This window comes from Lupinus angustifolius, chromosome LG09 (genome assembly GCF_001865875.1).
Source record: "Lupinus angustifolius cultivar Tanjil chromosome LG09, LupAngTanjil_v1.0, whole genome shotgun sequence".
In the NCBI taxonomy this organism is placed as follows: Eukaryota; Viridiplantae; Streptophyta; class Magnoliopsida; order Fabales; family Fabaceae; genus Lupinus; species Lupinus angustifolius.
In genome coordinates, this window is record NC_032017.1 from 10,367,113 (window position 1) to 10,384,519 (window position 17,407).

General features: G+C 33.2%; 1 protein-coding gene across 1 annotated transcript; it reads left to right on the forward strand.

Moving 5' to 3' along the window:
- Positions 10,712-15,374, forward strand: LOC109356902. The gene is made up of 5 exons (XM_019600528.1): positions 10,712-11,097; positions 13,256-13,333; positions 13,817-13,916; positions 14,484-14,626; positions 15,032-15,374. The coding sequence occupies exons 1-5, from the start codon at positions 10,771-10,773 to the stop codon at positions 15,239-15,241; spliced, it is 858 nt and encodes a 285-aa protein (XP_019456073.1). The 5' UTR covers positions 10,712-10,770; the 3' UTR covers positions 15,242-15,374.

Genomic DNA, 17,407 nt, shown 5'->3' on the forward strand with positions numbered 1-17,407 from the left:
TCCATGAGAAACTGGATTCTTTGATAGATTAATGGCTGATTTATTGTCCACGAAAATCACTAGTTGATGTAAACCCTCCTAGGGCAGCCTTTGATTCTAAGGGCAAGATAAGTCATGATGGTCCTACAACTAGGGCCAAAGCCAAGGCAGGGATCCTTAAGGTCTCAAAGGACACAATTGACCCAGGAGAGGGTATGTGAGGAGGACATTTATGTCCTTAGGTCACTTTCTACTTAGGTTTATTTTATTTTCATTGATTCAAATAAATGAGATTGCATTCTCATATAGTCTTAGGTTTATTTTCATTCAAGTATTTTTAATATTTAATTCATGTAATATGGGTTGGGAATTATTTGTAACATTGGTCCATATTCATGACCAAGTAGTTTACTTAGGTTCAAGGGTAAGCCTTTCACGTGGCTAGGGCAAATGGAAGTCAATGCATGATCATTTCAAGGAAGGAGGCACGTAAGGAACTCTATCTATAAGGACAAACAAGGAGATAAGGCAATTCAGCTAACACTTTATCTCTAAGGCAAACAAGGAGATAAGGCATGGAGGGAAAACGAATTTAAAAGAAGATAGGTTTGTTTTAGCAATTTGAATTTGAATTTGAATTTGAATTTGGATTTGAAAGAAGATAGATTTGAATTTGAATTCAAGGGTATATGGCACACGTTTTCAAACTTGGAGATAAAGAGAAGATTATATGAAGATTAAAGAGAGATTAATCAATCTCCCAAAGATGCACACGGCTAGAAACAAGGAAAGAAGATAGGAAGCTCAATCTTTTAAGGTGCACAAGGCTATAAAATAGGGAATCCTAATCTCATCTCCAACCAACAACAAATCAGATTGGATTCAAATTAAATATGATTAGTTCCTCAAGATGAAGTCAAATTGATCAAGTCTCTTCCTTCTCCTCAACAAATTCGGCCAACCATCCACCAAAACCGAATTACACTCAAGACTAAGTCAAACAAGCAATTCAGCTCAACCAATTGATATTACTTAGGATTTTATTTTTATGTTTATTAGAAGATAATTTGATTTCTATCTTCTATTTTATCTATTCAGCCAAGGCAACTTTGCCTATTTATAGTTTGATCAAATCATTAATAAAGGTTAAGTTTTATTTTTGAGTAAATTTGAATTGTTTTAGTTGAGAGCACTTCTCCTAAACCTAGGTTGGCCGTGGCCACCACCATACTTGTTCTTATCAAGCATCCTTGCTTGTGGCGAACCCCATAGCTTATCAAGCAGCATTGCTTGTGGCGCTCCTCACCTTCCATTCTTTTCCACCTTCACCTTCATCCTACAAACCATACACAAACCCTAGCCTAATTATACATCCCAAACCGAAGCCACATCTACCCCAAAATTACCCTAATTCCCCAAAACCGAATTCACACATTCACAAATCTAAGTTCAAGCTAAAACGATCCTTTAATTCAAAGGCAGCCCCAAGAGGTTGTCATCAAGTGGTCATCAGAGCTAGTTTTGGCTTGAAACCCAAGTCATGGCCAATGAGGCCAACCAAAGGACAAACATCTTCCTTTCTAGGTGTTTGGTCCAAGGAAACATCTGCCTATTAAGTATTGATGGTGGTTGTACCAACATGGCTAGTTCAAGGTTAGTTTCAAAACTAAACCTTGAGACTAAACCACATCCCACTCCTTACCAACTACAATGGTTAAGTGAGATTGGGGGGATTATTGTGAACCAGCAAGTGGAGGTTCCCTTTTCAATAGGGAAATATGAAGATGTAGTTCTTTGTGATGTGGTTCACATGGAGACCAGCCATATACGTTTGGGTCGTCCATGGCACATGGATAAGAGGACCATCCATGATGGATTTTCAAACAAATACACTTTTTTTCACCAAAATCGAAAGTTGGTGTTACGTCCCTTATCTCCTACACAAGTGATTGAGGATCAGAAGACTCTGAAGAAAAAAATTGAGGAGGAGAAAAAGGCAATTGTGTGTAAAAAGGAAATTGAAAAAGAGGGAAGTGAGAATATTTTGGTTCCAAAACAACCCCTACCTCCACTACAGGGTAAAGAAATTTTAGTTACTACTAACAAGTCTCAGGAGGAGAAAAAGGCAATTGTGTGTGAAAAGAAAGTTCAAAAAGAGGGAAGTGAGAATATTTTGGTTCCAAAACAGCCCCTACCTCCACTCCAGGTTAAAGAAATTCTTTTTACTACTAACAAGTCTTTGCCTAGTTTTATTCACAACATTTTGCAGGAATTTGGAGTGAACCTTATTAAAGAAGAAGCACCTATTCATCCATACATTTTGGAGGCTGACTTTTACATTGGGCAAGTTATTCATATGGATGTGATTAGCACAAGCCTTGATGACTCAATTCTTACGAAGTTTTTTAAGGATGAACGTTTCCTCACAAAATTACTATTTGGTGCATGTGTTATTGCTGGACTATTCATCAAGGGTATAATCAATGATGAATATGTGGAGAATTGGTTGTTACAATTCAAGAAGATGGTCTTTGATCCAGGAGGTGGTGATACCTCAAATTTGAGGACAAATTCTTTTCAAGAAAGAGGGTATGATGTAAACCAAGGGGGGCAACCTATGATTTTTGGAGGCCATGTTCTTGCAAAGAATTTATAGCATAGTTTGGTTTATTTTATTTGCATTATTCAAATAAATGAGATTGCATTCTCATGTAGTCTTAGGTTTAATTTCCTTCAAGTATTTTTAGTATTTAATTCATGTAATATGGGTTGGGACTTATTTGTAACATGGTCCATATTTCGTGACCAAGTAGTTCACTTAGGTTCAAGGGTAAGCCTTTCACGTGGCTAGGGCAAATGGAAGTCAATGCATGATCATTTCAAGGAAGGAGGCACGTAAGGAACTCTATCTATAAGGACAAACAAGGAGATAAGGCAATTCAGCTAACACTTTATCTCTAAGGCAAACAAGGAGATAAGGCATGGAGGGAAAACGAATTTAAAGTCATTTCGCACACACAACTCATTGAGCAATGATTTCAACCCAAATCCTTGACAGCATCCTAAGCAGGCAGAAATGTATTCAGATTCACAAGAGGAGAGTGCCACTACCTCTTGCTTCTTTGAACTCCAGCTGATGGATGCATTGTTGTATTTGAATAGGTAGCCATTGGTGCTTTTCCTATCATCATTGTCCCCACACCAGTCTGCATCTGTGTAACCGTAGAGGAGTCTTTGCTGTTTTTGTTCACCAACTGCATCAGTTGGGAGAATCACTCCAAACTGTATTTGAATAAGTAGCCATTGGTGCTTTTCCTATCATCCTTGTCCCCACACCAATATGCATCTGTGTAACCGTAGATGAGTCTTTGCTGTTTTTGTTCACCAACTGCATCAGTTGGGAGAATCACTCCAAAGTCTATGCTCCCTTTTAGATACCTGAGTAATCTTTTCACAGCCTGCATATGTGATTGTCTAGGATCTTCCATGTATCTACTGACCACACCTACTCCATATGCTATATCTGGTCTTGAGTTGCAAATATATCTGAGTGATCCTACCATTTGTCTATACATGGTTGGATCAATTGTTGCATCACTAGGGTTGCCTTTACTAAGAGGATTTCCAGTTTCTACTGGTGTTGCAGCAGGATTGCATTCCAACATGCCAAACCTATTAAGCACTTCAGAGATGTACCTCTTTTGATGCATCAAGATACCATCTTTTGTCATAGTAAACTCGATCCCTAAGAAGTAGGATAGAGTACCTAGATCTGTCATCTCAAACTCCATTTTCAATTCTGCTTTTATCTTCTCAATCTCTTCATTATTGCATCCTGTAATCAAAAGATCATCTACATACAAGCATATGATGACTGATGCTTTTCTGGATACTTCTCTGATGTAGATTCCATGCTCATTCTTGCATCTAATGAATCCTTGTTCAAGGAAGAACCCATCTATTCTTTTATTCCATACTCTTGGTGCCTGCCTCAAACCATATAAGGCTTTATGAAGCTTATATACTTTGTCTTCATGTCCTGGCACTACAAATCCTTGAGGTTGTGTAACAAAAACCTCTTTGTCAATAGGGCCATTTAGGAAGGCTGAATTCACATCTAGTTGGCTTAGAGACCAATGCATTGAGCTTGCCATTGCTATGACCAACCTTACAGTCTCAATTCTTGCAACTGGTGCAAAAACCTCATCAAAATCAAGGCCAGGTCTCTGTAGAAAACCTCTTGTAACTAGTCTTGCTTTGTACTTGGTCACCTTGCCATCTGGTTTAACTTTTACTTTGAATACCCATTTGACTGATATTGCTTTCTTCCCTTTTGGCAGATTTGTGAGTTCCCAGGTTTGATTCCTTTCTATAGACTTGATCTCTTCTGTCATTGCTTCTCTCCAATGAGCCTCTGTGTTGGCCTGATCAAAACTAATTGGTTCCATCTCAGCTAGTAAGGCCATATGAACTAGATCTCCTTCTGCAGTAATTGATGTATCAGGGAAGACTTCATAATCTCTCAGCCTGTTTGGGAGATGCCTTTGCCTCTGAGGTCTACTAACAAAATCAATACTAGGCTCTTCTCTTGATAGAATTGTTGGAGATCTCATACTATTGTCTTCTATATTCATTTTACTATTGTGTGCTGATGGTTCCTGTGTTTGATTCCACTCCCAAGCCTGAGCCTCATCAAATTTGAGATCCCTGCTATAGGAGATGGATCTTGCCTTAGGATCATAAACTTTGTAGGACCCTGCTGTGTGGTATCCTATGAAGATAAGCTTTTCACCTCTGTCATCTAACTTCTTCCTCTTGGCATCAGGAACATGCTTGAAGCAAATTGACCCAAAAATTCTGAAGTGCCTTACATCAAGCTTGATTCCTGACCAAGCTTCCTCTGGTGTTTTGTCTTTGAGTCTCTTGGTGGGACTTCTATTTACAACATAAGCTGCTGTAGTTAAAGCTTCTGCCCAGAAATCCTTTGGCAAACCTTTTGTCTTGAGCATACTTCTTACCATGTTCAAGAGTGTTCTGTTTAGCCTTTCTGCTATGCCATTGTGCTGAGGAGTATAAGGTGCAATTACCTCATGTATGACACCCTCTCTATTACAGAATTCTTGAAATTCTCTTGAGATGTATTCTCCCCCTCCATCACTCCTGATTAGTTTTAGTTTCATGCCAGACTGATTTTCAACAAGTTCCTTGAATGTTTGGAATTTCCCAAAGACCCCACTCTTCTTATTGAGCAGATAAACCCATACCTTTCTTGTAAAGTCATCCTTGAAAGTTATGAAGTAGGAATTTCCTCCTATGGATTTGGTTTCTAGAGGTCCACAAACATCTGTGTATACCACCTCCAAGGGCTTGGTTGATCTAGTTGCAATTTGTGATGTAAATTTGTTCCTTGCTTGGTTGCTTGTTATGCAATCTTCACATATGTTAAATTCTTTATGCATTTTAGGTAGACCAGTTACCATTTCTGTTTTCCTCAACAATTCCAAGCTCCTTTGATTCAGATGACAGAACCTCTTATGCCAAATTTTAGTCTCATCTGTGGTGGTTTCCAAGCACTTCTGATCATCTAATTGGATACCTATCTTGAAAGTTCTATTATTTGTGAGTGGAGCTTTCAAGATTGGTTTCCATTTCTTGTTAAAGATTTTGAGGATTATGTCTTCCATGCTTATCTTGTAGTCCTTTTCTAGCAATTGTCCCAAGCTAATGAGATTGTTTCTCATTCTTGGAACATACAGGACATTTGAGATACTTGAGCTTGCACCATCCTTTCTCCTTATCAGAATTTCTCCAATTCCTTCTGCATTGATTGAGCTATCATCAGCAAACTTGACTTTGGTTTTCACTGAATTGTCAAGTGAGGTAAACCACTCCTTGTGTCCAGTCATGTGGTTAGAACACCCTGTATCAAGATACCAGTTATCTGAAGTTGGTTGATTTTCTGCTTTGTCTGTAATCATCATCAATGCATTTTCATCTGATGTATTTTCTCCAACTGAAGCTGAGGTCATCTCTTCTGCCATTAACAAGACCTCTTCATCAGATTCCTCATCCTTTGCTAATCTTGCTTCAGCTTCTTTGTTCATTTTCTTGAACTTGCATTCAGATGCAAAATGCCCCCAATTATTACAATTGTAGCACTGAATTTTGCTCTTGTCTTTCTTTTTCTTTGCACTGAAGTTGCCTCTTCTTTTAGTGCTTCTTGAATCACTATCATAAGATCCATTCCTTTGTCCTCCATGTTCTTTCTGATTCATTTTTGCAGCTTCATTCATCTTTTCTGCTTGACCTTTTCCACTGAATCTGCTCTGCCTTTCAAGATGGCCTGATTTCTTTTTGAGTTGGGCACTAAGAGCATGTTGAGTCTGTCTTTCAGATATTCTCTCAAGAAATCTCTGCTCATGAGCTTCTAAGGAGCCTTGCAACTCATCAATTGTTAGAAGTTCCATATCTTTAGATTCCTCAATAGCTACTACTACATGATCAAATTTAGCAGCTAATGTTCTAAGTATTTTCTCAACAATACCTTGCTCAATTAATTGCTCTCCACAGCTTCTCATTAGATTAGTTAGTGCCCTGATTCTTGTGAAATATTCTAAGATAGTTTCTTGTTCCTCCATCTGCAGTAGTTCATACTGTCTCCTCATCATCTGCAGCCTAACTTTCTTCACCTTCAATCCCCCTGAGTAACACTTGTCAAGTGTTTCCCAAGCTTCCTTGGCAGAGCTTGCAGCAGAAATTTTTTCGAAATAGGCTCTGTCCACACATTGGTGTATAAGGAAGATTGCCTTGCAATCTCTTTTCATGGCCTCCTTGTGCTCCAACCTCTGTGCTTCTGTGGGATTTTCACCAAGCTGGTGAACCCCAACCTGGACCACATCCAAGCATTCTTGAAACCCGAAGATGGCCTTCATCTAGATACTCCAATGATCAAAATTCTTGCTATCCAGAATAGGTAAATTCATTGTAAATCCTTCTGAAGTTGTCATCCTCTTCCTCCTGTTTCAATGGCTATACTTCACTGCTTTTTGGTCTTGAAGCTTCTTGCACCAGCGTGTCTTGATGGCGCTTCCACAGACTTCTTGGATCGTGTAGCTCTTGATACCACTGTTGGAACTTTACAACAGATTGCTTGAAGAAAGAAAAGAAATGCAGAGAAAGAAAAATGCTAAATTTAGAAAGTGTAGATTGGTTAACAACTACCAATCCAACAACCAATCCAACAACCAACTTCTATTTATAGAAACTTCAATGTTTACAAGCCCAAACCAACTAGGCCCAAAGCTCACTCATACAAAGCTATAAGCTAATGAATTACATTTTCATTTCATTCTAACATAGTTTACCCATTATTGACATTTCAAACTCAACTTGCCTGATGTTAGTGAACTCACAACACAAAGATTCATTAGTAGATCCAAAAATAATGCCAATATATATTTGGATTAATAATATATGTTTATCAAACCTTTTAATGAAAAGTATAGCGCCAACTTTTCTTTTTCAAATCTTTTTTGACATAAGAAATTATTCAATTATAATATCAAGCTAAACTTGTTTGTATTTGTAAAATATTTTCTTTAGTTTATATATATAAGAATGATTTTTATAATCCTCAATATCTGAAGGTTGTTCAACATACATCTCTTCTTGCATATAATTATTTAAGTTGTACTATTGACATCCATTTTATATCATTGAAATCTTAGAGAACATACATAAATTAATAATAATATAATAGCTTCAAGTCTAGAAATACGTGTAAATGTTACATCAAAATTTATGTCTTCCTCTTAATTATATCGTTGAGCTACTAGTCTATACTTATTTCTAACAATTATCTAATTTTCATGAGACTTATTTCTAAATATCCATCTAGTATCAATCACTTGTCTATTCTTATATCTTGGGACAAGTTCTCACACCTTATTTTTTTTCAAATTGATAGAGTTCCTCTTACATGGCTAAAATCTAACGCTCATGTTCTATAGCATCATCTATTCTATATGGTTCAATTCGAGAAACAAATGTCATACTTAAACATGCATGGTGTTATCTATTTGATGATATCTATAAATTCTTCACTCTTTTGGTATATCATCATGAGTTTGATCTTTAAGTTGAGGTGTTTCATTGTTTTGCTTCACTTGTTGTATTTCACTTTGTTCTTTTGCTTCTTTTGAAGCATCGTTATTTGATGTACTTGGTAAATTTTCTTTATCATCTTCATCAAAAATTATAACTTTTTCTTCCTTAGAGGGGTTAGTCTCATCAAGGAATATCTTTCATCGAATTTAACATTAAATTACTAAGATTGTATTTTCTATTATTTAGAACAAAGCATTTACAACAAAAAATGTAAGTGAGCATATTAGGTTTTCTTCCTTTATAAATTTCATAAGGGATTTCCTTTAAAATAATCTAATTAAAATGCAATTATATACGGTAGCTAGCAATGTTAACAACATCAATCAAAATGTACTTAGACAAATTTGTTTCATTTAATATTGTTCTAGCCAATTCTTATAAGGACCAATATTTCCTTTCTACATCACCATTTTATGGTAGTTTTCTAGGTCCTGGAAAATTGTGTAAATTACCACTTTCATCACAAAACTCTTCAAATGAAGCATTTTGAATTTCCCGATGATCACTTCTAATGAAAAAAAATTCAAGGACATTTCATTTTTAACATGTTTTGCGTATTTTCTAAAAGCATGAAAAGATCATTATTATATACCAAAAAATAATGTCCAAGTGAATCTTGAATAATCATCAACTCTCACTATAGCATAATAATTGCCACCAAAATGTTTTATCCTATATGGATCAAAGAAATCCATATGCAATAATTGTAATGGTCAAGTAGTTGAAACAATATGTTTTGGTTTAAAAGATAATTTATTTGTCTTTATGACATACAACACATAATTTGTCTTGAACAAATTTGATTTTTGGCAAACCAACTATAAGCTCAATTTAATAAACTTATTTAAATGATTTATATGAATGTGAGCTATCCTTCTAAGCATAGTTCAATAAACTTATTTAAAGTTAATATCATATTATGCTCTTGTTTTCCAGAAAGTGTGAAATACAGAATTTCACTTACATTTTTCTGAAAAACTTAAGAAAACTTGGAAGTAAAAATTGCAAAAGCGTTGTCAACTTGTTGTATTGTTTTCGGGAACTTAGAATGATATATGGAGTTTAGAGTGGTTCCAATGTCCATTCCAAGAGGTATGAAACTGGACCAAATTGGTCCATTTGGGTATGTACCAATAGAGTTTTAAATTCGAAAATACACATTTACCACATAGAAAGTGATAATTGGTTACTGATATGTGGTAATCATCAGTTATTGGACCTTACTTGTACTAAGTAATCAGTTACCTACCTCAGTAATTGCTTAATCGACCCTTCTGTCTAGTCATGTAACATGTTATTATGTTTCAAGTAACATGTTACTTATTTGTCTAAAAACTCTTTTTTAGAAACCTTGCTAATGTTTTCCATCCCTTTAGGACTTTGAAAAACAATTTTCTTGAGCTTTATATATATCAAAATTAAAATGAACTATTAAGGTAAGACCTTAAACTAGAATCCAATAAAATCTTATCTATTAACTTGTGCTTTCCAATCTACAAGTCCTTAAACCTTTTTCTTCTCTATTGATGTTGATGTATTCACCAAAACCTAGCCAATGTTTATTGTGCAATGACTCATATCTCTAGATAACAGCAATACAAGTTATGAGCTTGAGCTGATGTAAATGAGTTGTGTTAGAGAGCTATATATTTATGTTATATAAACCTAATGCAACAAGGAAGAGAATAGTCAAACATAAATCTTTATTCTCTAATAATACATAGTGGTAGTCTCTCAACGCTCCTGAGGACGTAGACACAATTAGTCGAACATCATTACTAAACCTCTTCTGTTATTCTCTTTTCTCTAAACTCTTCTACTATTTAATTGCTCGCTTGTTTCCAACAATGTCAATGAAATACTCTTCTTCATATCTTTTTGCTTTTTTTATTCAAAACAAGTCTTTAGAGACAATAACAATGCTTTTACCTATTCTTGATTCAACTATGTTGATTCTTCACTATTCTATGATTGACGATTTGAATTCTTGATTCTGAACTTTGGATATTTCAGATTAAATGTGCATCTTCTTAAAAGAATATTTTTAGTTATCTAACGAATCTTGAGATATGTTTTGAACAAAGACATATTTTGAACATATACATTAGCTTTTGATATTATCTTAATAATATAATATCTATGAGAGACAATATGTTATCACTTTGAATATATTATAATATTTATATGATATTCTCCATATTTAAGATAGACAAGTTAAAAAATTCAGATAATTCAATATATTCTTACCTAATGAATTTTGAATCATCAAAATTGAGAGAATAAACACTTAGAATAGAACGTGTTTCAAACATATGACCTCTTAACCAGAATTATTTCAATAACATGTGATATATTAAAGTAAAGAAGAGATATTTAAACTAATGGATTTTTAAAAATTCCACATGCATTCCATCACTTATAAATAGAAGGAAAAAACAAATATATAGGCAAGAAGTTAGATATTTTTGCATTGCCCCATAAGACAAAAAAAAGATGTGGATAATATTACCCTCTTCCACTCTTATATCATTATTGTTATATCAATCCCTTTTATTATAATAATACTAAAACCTTACACTATAAAAAATATAATTATATATCACATTATTCCTTCTCACTTATTCAATGGCTCTATACTGTCACACCTTCATCTCTCTTCCCCCACCATCTCTTTCACCTTCACTTCACCGTTCCTCTTCACATATTCCCAATAGAGTTTCTTATATAACAAATGCTTCAATAAGTTCTTCATCTTCTTCTTCTTCTAATGAATCAAAAGCAGCATCATTAACACCACAAGGTGTTACATCTGCAACTAGTACTTCATCTTCATCAACCCCTTTTGTTGACTCTACTCATTCAAAGAATGATTTTGAGTATGCTTTGGCTAATGCTAATAATGGCAACCCGTTTTTTAAGTTTATTCGGTCTACTGAGTCTTCCATTGAAAGGGTATTTTCTTTTCACTACCTTTTCATTCACTTATACTATCCCATTTTATTTCACGAGTTAAATCTTGAAAATATCAGGAAGTGATTTAAGTGATGATAGTTTTAATATAAAAATTGAGAATAATAAATATGTACCTTATAACTATACATGAATGATTATGATTAAAGTTAGTTATTGGTATCACTTAAAAAATCATATGCATGTATATTTTAATTTTAAATATTCAAATAAGATTTATGTTAATTCTTATTATTTCTCGTAAGATGTATTGTTCTCACGTGATTTAGTTTAAAAAATAATATACTTTAAAACCATATTATCATCCAACCTTAAGACACTTTTAAATAAATTGTATATGGTACTTATTTTTTTTTTGGCTTTTTAAAATATTATGAGATTATAATGTTATATTTATTTAATATTACTTCGTAATTAATAGTCTTATTAAAAAAATAAAGATATTCAAAGCTTTTAATAGATGTACATAGTAAAAAATAACAAATGATGCATCTAAAATATCAAATGATCATACAGAGAGTGTAATATAATAAGTAGTAGATAGTGTATAATATAATCAGCCTTTTCTTTTATTATTGTTAGAGAAAGAAATATTTTTGTACCTCAATTTATAAGCAAATGTTATATTAGTCCTTAATTTTAAGAAATTATAGTAAAAAAAACCATATATTCATGCAGTTTACTATTGCTTATAAGGACAAACGATAATTTCTTAAAATTAGGGAGTAACATAACGGTTACTTTAGTATGTTAAGTTACAAATTTAATGACTGAATCATGATTTTCTCTTATTCATGAAGTTACTTATCTGTCTTAGATGTATGTGTACTAGTTTACAAATGTAGGGTACCTAATACCAAGCTTTACGATTTTGTGGTGAGATTGACATAATAATGTAGGAACAAATATTTATTATTCCAAATCATGTTTTATATACTATTCAATATTGATGAAAACATATTATATTATTAAAAATATTATTTTTGCTTCATTATTATTAATCAGTATGAAAAAATAATTAGCAACAATAATCTTTGTTCAAAAAAGTAGACTCTCTAAGAATGTAGAACATAGACACATAAGTGAGAGTAGTTATCCTTGGTGGGACATGTGAAATATAAATAGGTAAATGGGCAAAGGGCAACCTAGTGCTCTAAATCATCAACTATGTGGGTCTTTACTAGGTAACCCTACCTTACATTTGTTGGAGGCAATCCATGATTCAAACTTGTGAGTTCATGTCTAATAATTGAAATATAATTACCTTATTTTGATTTAAAACTGTAAATTGATTCTTCCGTACCAATTTGTGATTCTTTTTTAAATTGGTTCCCTGTAGGGAATAAACTAGATTTTCATCTACAATTTAAGTACCATAAAGAACAAAAAAAATTAGTAATTGGTGATGTACACTCAGCTATATAAATGAGTTACAATAAATAAGAATTTTTTTTATCATTGTGTATTATCTTATAATGAAACAAAAGTTGATTTGAACTTACAAGAAATAGTTTGAAAGGAGCTACTGAATATACCCCGAACATACTTATATTCGACAAGATAACATATTGCGTATTACGTACTCGTGCTAAAGAGAACAGCGTACACATCCTTTTGAGTAAGACTTTTCTTGATCAAATAGAAGAATGAATAAAATAAATGAGAGAGGAATAAATGTATGCAGTTAGAGGAGGGGCTTAAAGAATGGGAAGCTGTATATTATGCTTTTGCACCTTTTCCTATAATACATTCATTTCAATAGATTCTTTATGTATGAATGCGTTTTATTTACTTACCAGAAACTAATTACTTGTCTGAAACTTGTTGGTCAGACAAGAATAAATAAGTGGAAAACACATTGAAGGATAAATAACAGTTTTCATGGTCCAAGTAAAGCTTTGCATACTGCAAAACAAGATATTATTCTTTTTTTCTTTTATTTAAAGTAGTTAAAAATCTGGTTCGTTCTGTATTGGAACTAATTCACAAAAAAAAATCACAAATTAGTATAAAAGAACCATGATTCTCTACTTGAAGAATGAGAGAATTGTATTTGGATATTTCTTCCTTTGTTTAATCATAAAGTTAATTATGTGCTTGTTTGCATTCTCCTCTCTAATTAATATCCTTTGTTGAACAGATCATTTTCGATTTCCGCTTCTTGGCACTCTTTGCTGTTGCAGGTTCATTGGCAGGTTCACTAATATGCTTTCTAAATGTATAGTCTCTTCAACTGTCACATTATTTCTATTTTCTTTTGCTATTAGTTCCCCTTTGGTATTATGATAGTAATACTGTTCAACAGTGATTCAAATTGTAGACCGCATCACGTAATGCAATCATAATATTATGATTATCATGATTATCGGTGATCACTGTAACCGTATCACACTGTAATTGTGGTGTGATGTACGGTGCGATGTCGAACCACAATGATGCGGCTGTTGAGCCCGGTGTAACAACATTGGATTGCATTTAGGATGTATCATGCCGCATCGGACCGCATTTAGGCCGTATCGGACCACACTAAATTCAAAAAGATTATTTTAATCACAATAATTCACATTGCAACGGTCACAATCCGCATCGCAACAACCGTGATAACAATAGCCACAATCATGACCGGAACTTCAATTTAAAACAATGCTAGTTGATATCATAAATGAGCCTACACATATCTGACTATCCTGAATCATGTTAGGGTTGTAATTATATTGTTGATGCATACAAAGTCTATTGGACAAGCTGTGTCAAAGGAGTTCACAGTGGACAAATGGTTCTGAGGCTGGTGGAAGCAATTGGTATTTATCACTCATCTGACATACTCTCATTACAGTATTGTTTTAGTCAAAGACTTTCTCATTTATATTTTCTGGGACCATAAAAACATCAAAGTAAAATTGGAGAAGCTAACCATCATAATGCTTTTCATTTCATTTTCATTTTTATGTTATCAAACTTCTATTAGCTCCTCTTGTACATTGTTATAAAAAAAAACATTCTAGATCATCTCTAACCTGAATGTTTCCAAATCATAAAGATGATTTACCTCTTGCAAGTAGCGTAATGCTAAAGGGTGAGTTTGGCGCAACGATAATGTTATATAATGTCACGAGTTCAAATTATGGATATAGTTACTTTGTTTGCGGGGTTAAGGTTGTATATATGTACCTTCTCAGATCCTACTAAGTGAGAGTCTCGTACACTGGGCAGTCATTTTTAAGTAGCATATTGTTATCTATGTTTTCATTTGAGAGTGCTCCCTTTATTACCTCAATTTTTGTCCCAATTTCTGTTAAGATTATGTATGCTGTTTCTATTCAACCTTTGCTTTTTGCCAATAAAATGCACGAATCTTTCTGATGCAGATGTTTATCTTGCTGGTACTGTTATGTTGATATTTGGTATGGGCTTATATGGATTGTTCATAAGCAATGTACCTCCTAATGCATCACCTTCTGATGACCGTGCCATTAAAGGGTCCTCTTTGTTTGGAATGTTTGCTTTGAAGGTAGTTGTAAATTCTTATTCAGTGAACTCTTCAATCTAAAAACAATAAGAGAAAAGTTCACAAAACTCCCTTAAACATTATGTATTTTGTAACTGTAAACTATGTTTTCATCCTAATTACTCCTTAAACTTTAACGATTTGTGAAATTGGTTCATAGAAATCAGTTTTCTATTTTTCTAACTTTGTTCATTGGTCAACTCTTATCAATAACTAGTCACCTGATAAGTTTTCTGAATCCAGCATCTTCATCTCATGCATATTCTTCATAAATGTTATCTCACTTCCACCATCTTTAATCAATGCAAAATGTTAGCCACTTTCCATTTTATTTATCTACTCGTAACACAACCACATTTTCGAATATTGGGAAGAAAGTTAATATCATTTTTTTCTGCATTATTCCAGGAGAGGCCTAAATGGATGAAAATCAGTTCACTTGATGAATTGAAGACAAAAGTGGGGCATGTTATTGTGATGATTCTTCTAGTAAAAATGTTTGAGAGGAGCAAAATGGTATCCATAGCCACAGGTTTAGATTTACTAAGTTATTCAGTCTGCATTTTCTTATCATCTGCATCTTTGTATATCCTCCATAATCTGCATAAGTCTGAATAGAATGTAGTAGAAATTGTGATATACTCAATTCATATCTGTAACCAAAAAGCTCATGATCCATAAAACTACTGTTAGAACCTTCCACTCTTAACATACAATCTTGAGAAGAAATGCATTAATCCTTATCCTTTCATTGTATGTAAACAAATGCTAATCTAATTATCAGTTTAATTTCCAGCTATAGCCATTAGTTATGGCTCAACTTTATTTCCTCGAGACTTAGGGTCTGTTTGCTAGTTGGAATTTGAAGGAGAGGGAAGAGAAATTAAAGGTCGAGTCATCTCACAAATGTATTTTATGACTCTGAAATCTTTCTTTTTCGTTCATTCCCTTTCAAAATTCATCTCGCAAATATACCCTTAAAGGCACTTGAAGGATTATGATGTTAAGTATCATGGTTTGGGATGTTAAGCTCACTTGAATCTTGAGGGTGACTCTCGATATATTTAAATAGGACAATTCTCCTCCAACTTTAACCGTGAATTCGAACCCATAACCTCGCTCTGATCCAAGATCAAATTCTTACCACCGAGTGATTGTGATATATAGTGAATCATAAGGGTGCACAGGATATCTTTAAATCCTAGAATTGGTATCAACACCAACTGAAATATTTATAAGACATAGGAAGATAGTTGAATTGTGACATTTTTTTTGCAAATTATCAAGCTGGGTTCAAATAGATCATGTTTTAACACAATTGGTTCCAATATGGATATGTTTGGTTTAACAGACAATTAGTTATAATAGTCAAGCAGGAAAATTGGTTTCAATAAGTATCCACTCAAATAATTGAAGATTAATTGTTAGGGTTAATTTAATAATTCATTTTTTCGATAGATTGTCGATAAGGGAAAATTGCGATGTTACAAAGCGGGAAAGTCATATTGGAGTACATCTCACTCAACCTCTCAATAAATAGATGGAATCCCTTAGAAGAAAGATCATTTGTATTCTCATACTCTCACTCTACATTCTTTTTATATATCTTCATTTATAATGAGTTAAGCATCAAAGTCTCTTTTCATGTACCCAACCAAGACGGTCCAAGGTCATCTCTTGCCCATATACAATAAGAAAGTCCAAATTCTGACCTACCACCTCCACAAGTTCAAATCTTAGAAATAATCTATCTACCTATGGGATTAGGCTGTGTATCTACCACCTCAAACTCCACTAGATTTGGGAGCACATATACTATACCACAAGAGTATAACACTACTTCTTTTAATCGGTTAGAAAAATACTTAGTTGTTATTTTTCATATGAAATAATGTTTTTCAATCAATCATAGTATGTGGTACGTGAAGTGATATATTTTTAATAAGAAAATGAAATCACTTATATAGGAACCTTATACAATGACCCACCTTTTTTTATAGTTTGATTAAGTTTGATTATGAAAGTAAAATAAAATCTAAATTAACCATATTTAATTGAACTAATTTTGTTAAATATTTTATATTTCCCCACCAATTTGAACCTAATCACTCAAATAAAATTGGATATGTTTAGGTTGGGTCATCAGTTTGCAATAGAATTAAATAAATTATAGTATTTTAGAAGTATTTATTATGGAATGCTATATTTTTTATTTTATAAAAAAAAATTATATCACTGTAAGCTAAAGATACATTTGTTTTAGAATATTTAAGTAGACAATTGCCTTTCAATAATTGAGTAAAAAATATTGCTTGCATTGATATAAAGTTATTTTTTTTACAGAATTAAGTAATTATAAATTACATTATTAAAAAAGATAATATATATATATACCAAAAAGGTACAAACGAAGATATAATTTGTAAAAAAAATAAATTTTTATTATAACAATGTATTTGGTTCTGGATTCAGCTGTAAAATCGATGGAATTAAACTAAACTAAATTGGAAAACATGGTTTGATCCAGTTCCACTACTCATGATTGGTTATGATGAAAAATATCAGAAATCAAACCAATCCATCTCTTTTCTTTGGCTTGATTCCTGAACTATTTAGATACCAAATCTAACCAAATTGTTACATCTATAATCGGATGACTCAATCTAAATAAATCCAATTTTATTTAGGTGTTGTTTGAAAGTGAATATTAGCATGCACAAGTTGTGAGCAGACACTATTGTAATATACTTAAACACCATATTATTATGTATTTAAAAAAGGGAA

Excerpts from the sequence above, each read along its gene's own strand:
- LOC109356902 (XM_019600528.1), top strand. The coding sequence starts at position 10,771 with ATGGCTCTATACTGTCACACCTTCATCTCTCTTCCCCCACCATCTCTT. Across the intron at positions 13,334-13,816 it reads CACTAATATGCTTTCTAAAT|GGTTGTAATTATATTGTTGA; the intron begins GTATAGTCTCTT and ends GAATCATGTTAG. Across the intron at positions 13,917-14,483 it reads GAGGCTGGTGGAAGCAATTG|ATGTTTATCTTGCTGGTACT; the intron begins GTATTTATCACT and ends TTTCTGATGCAG.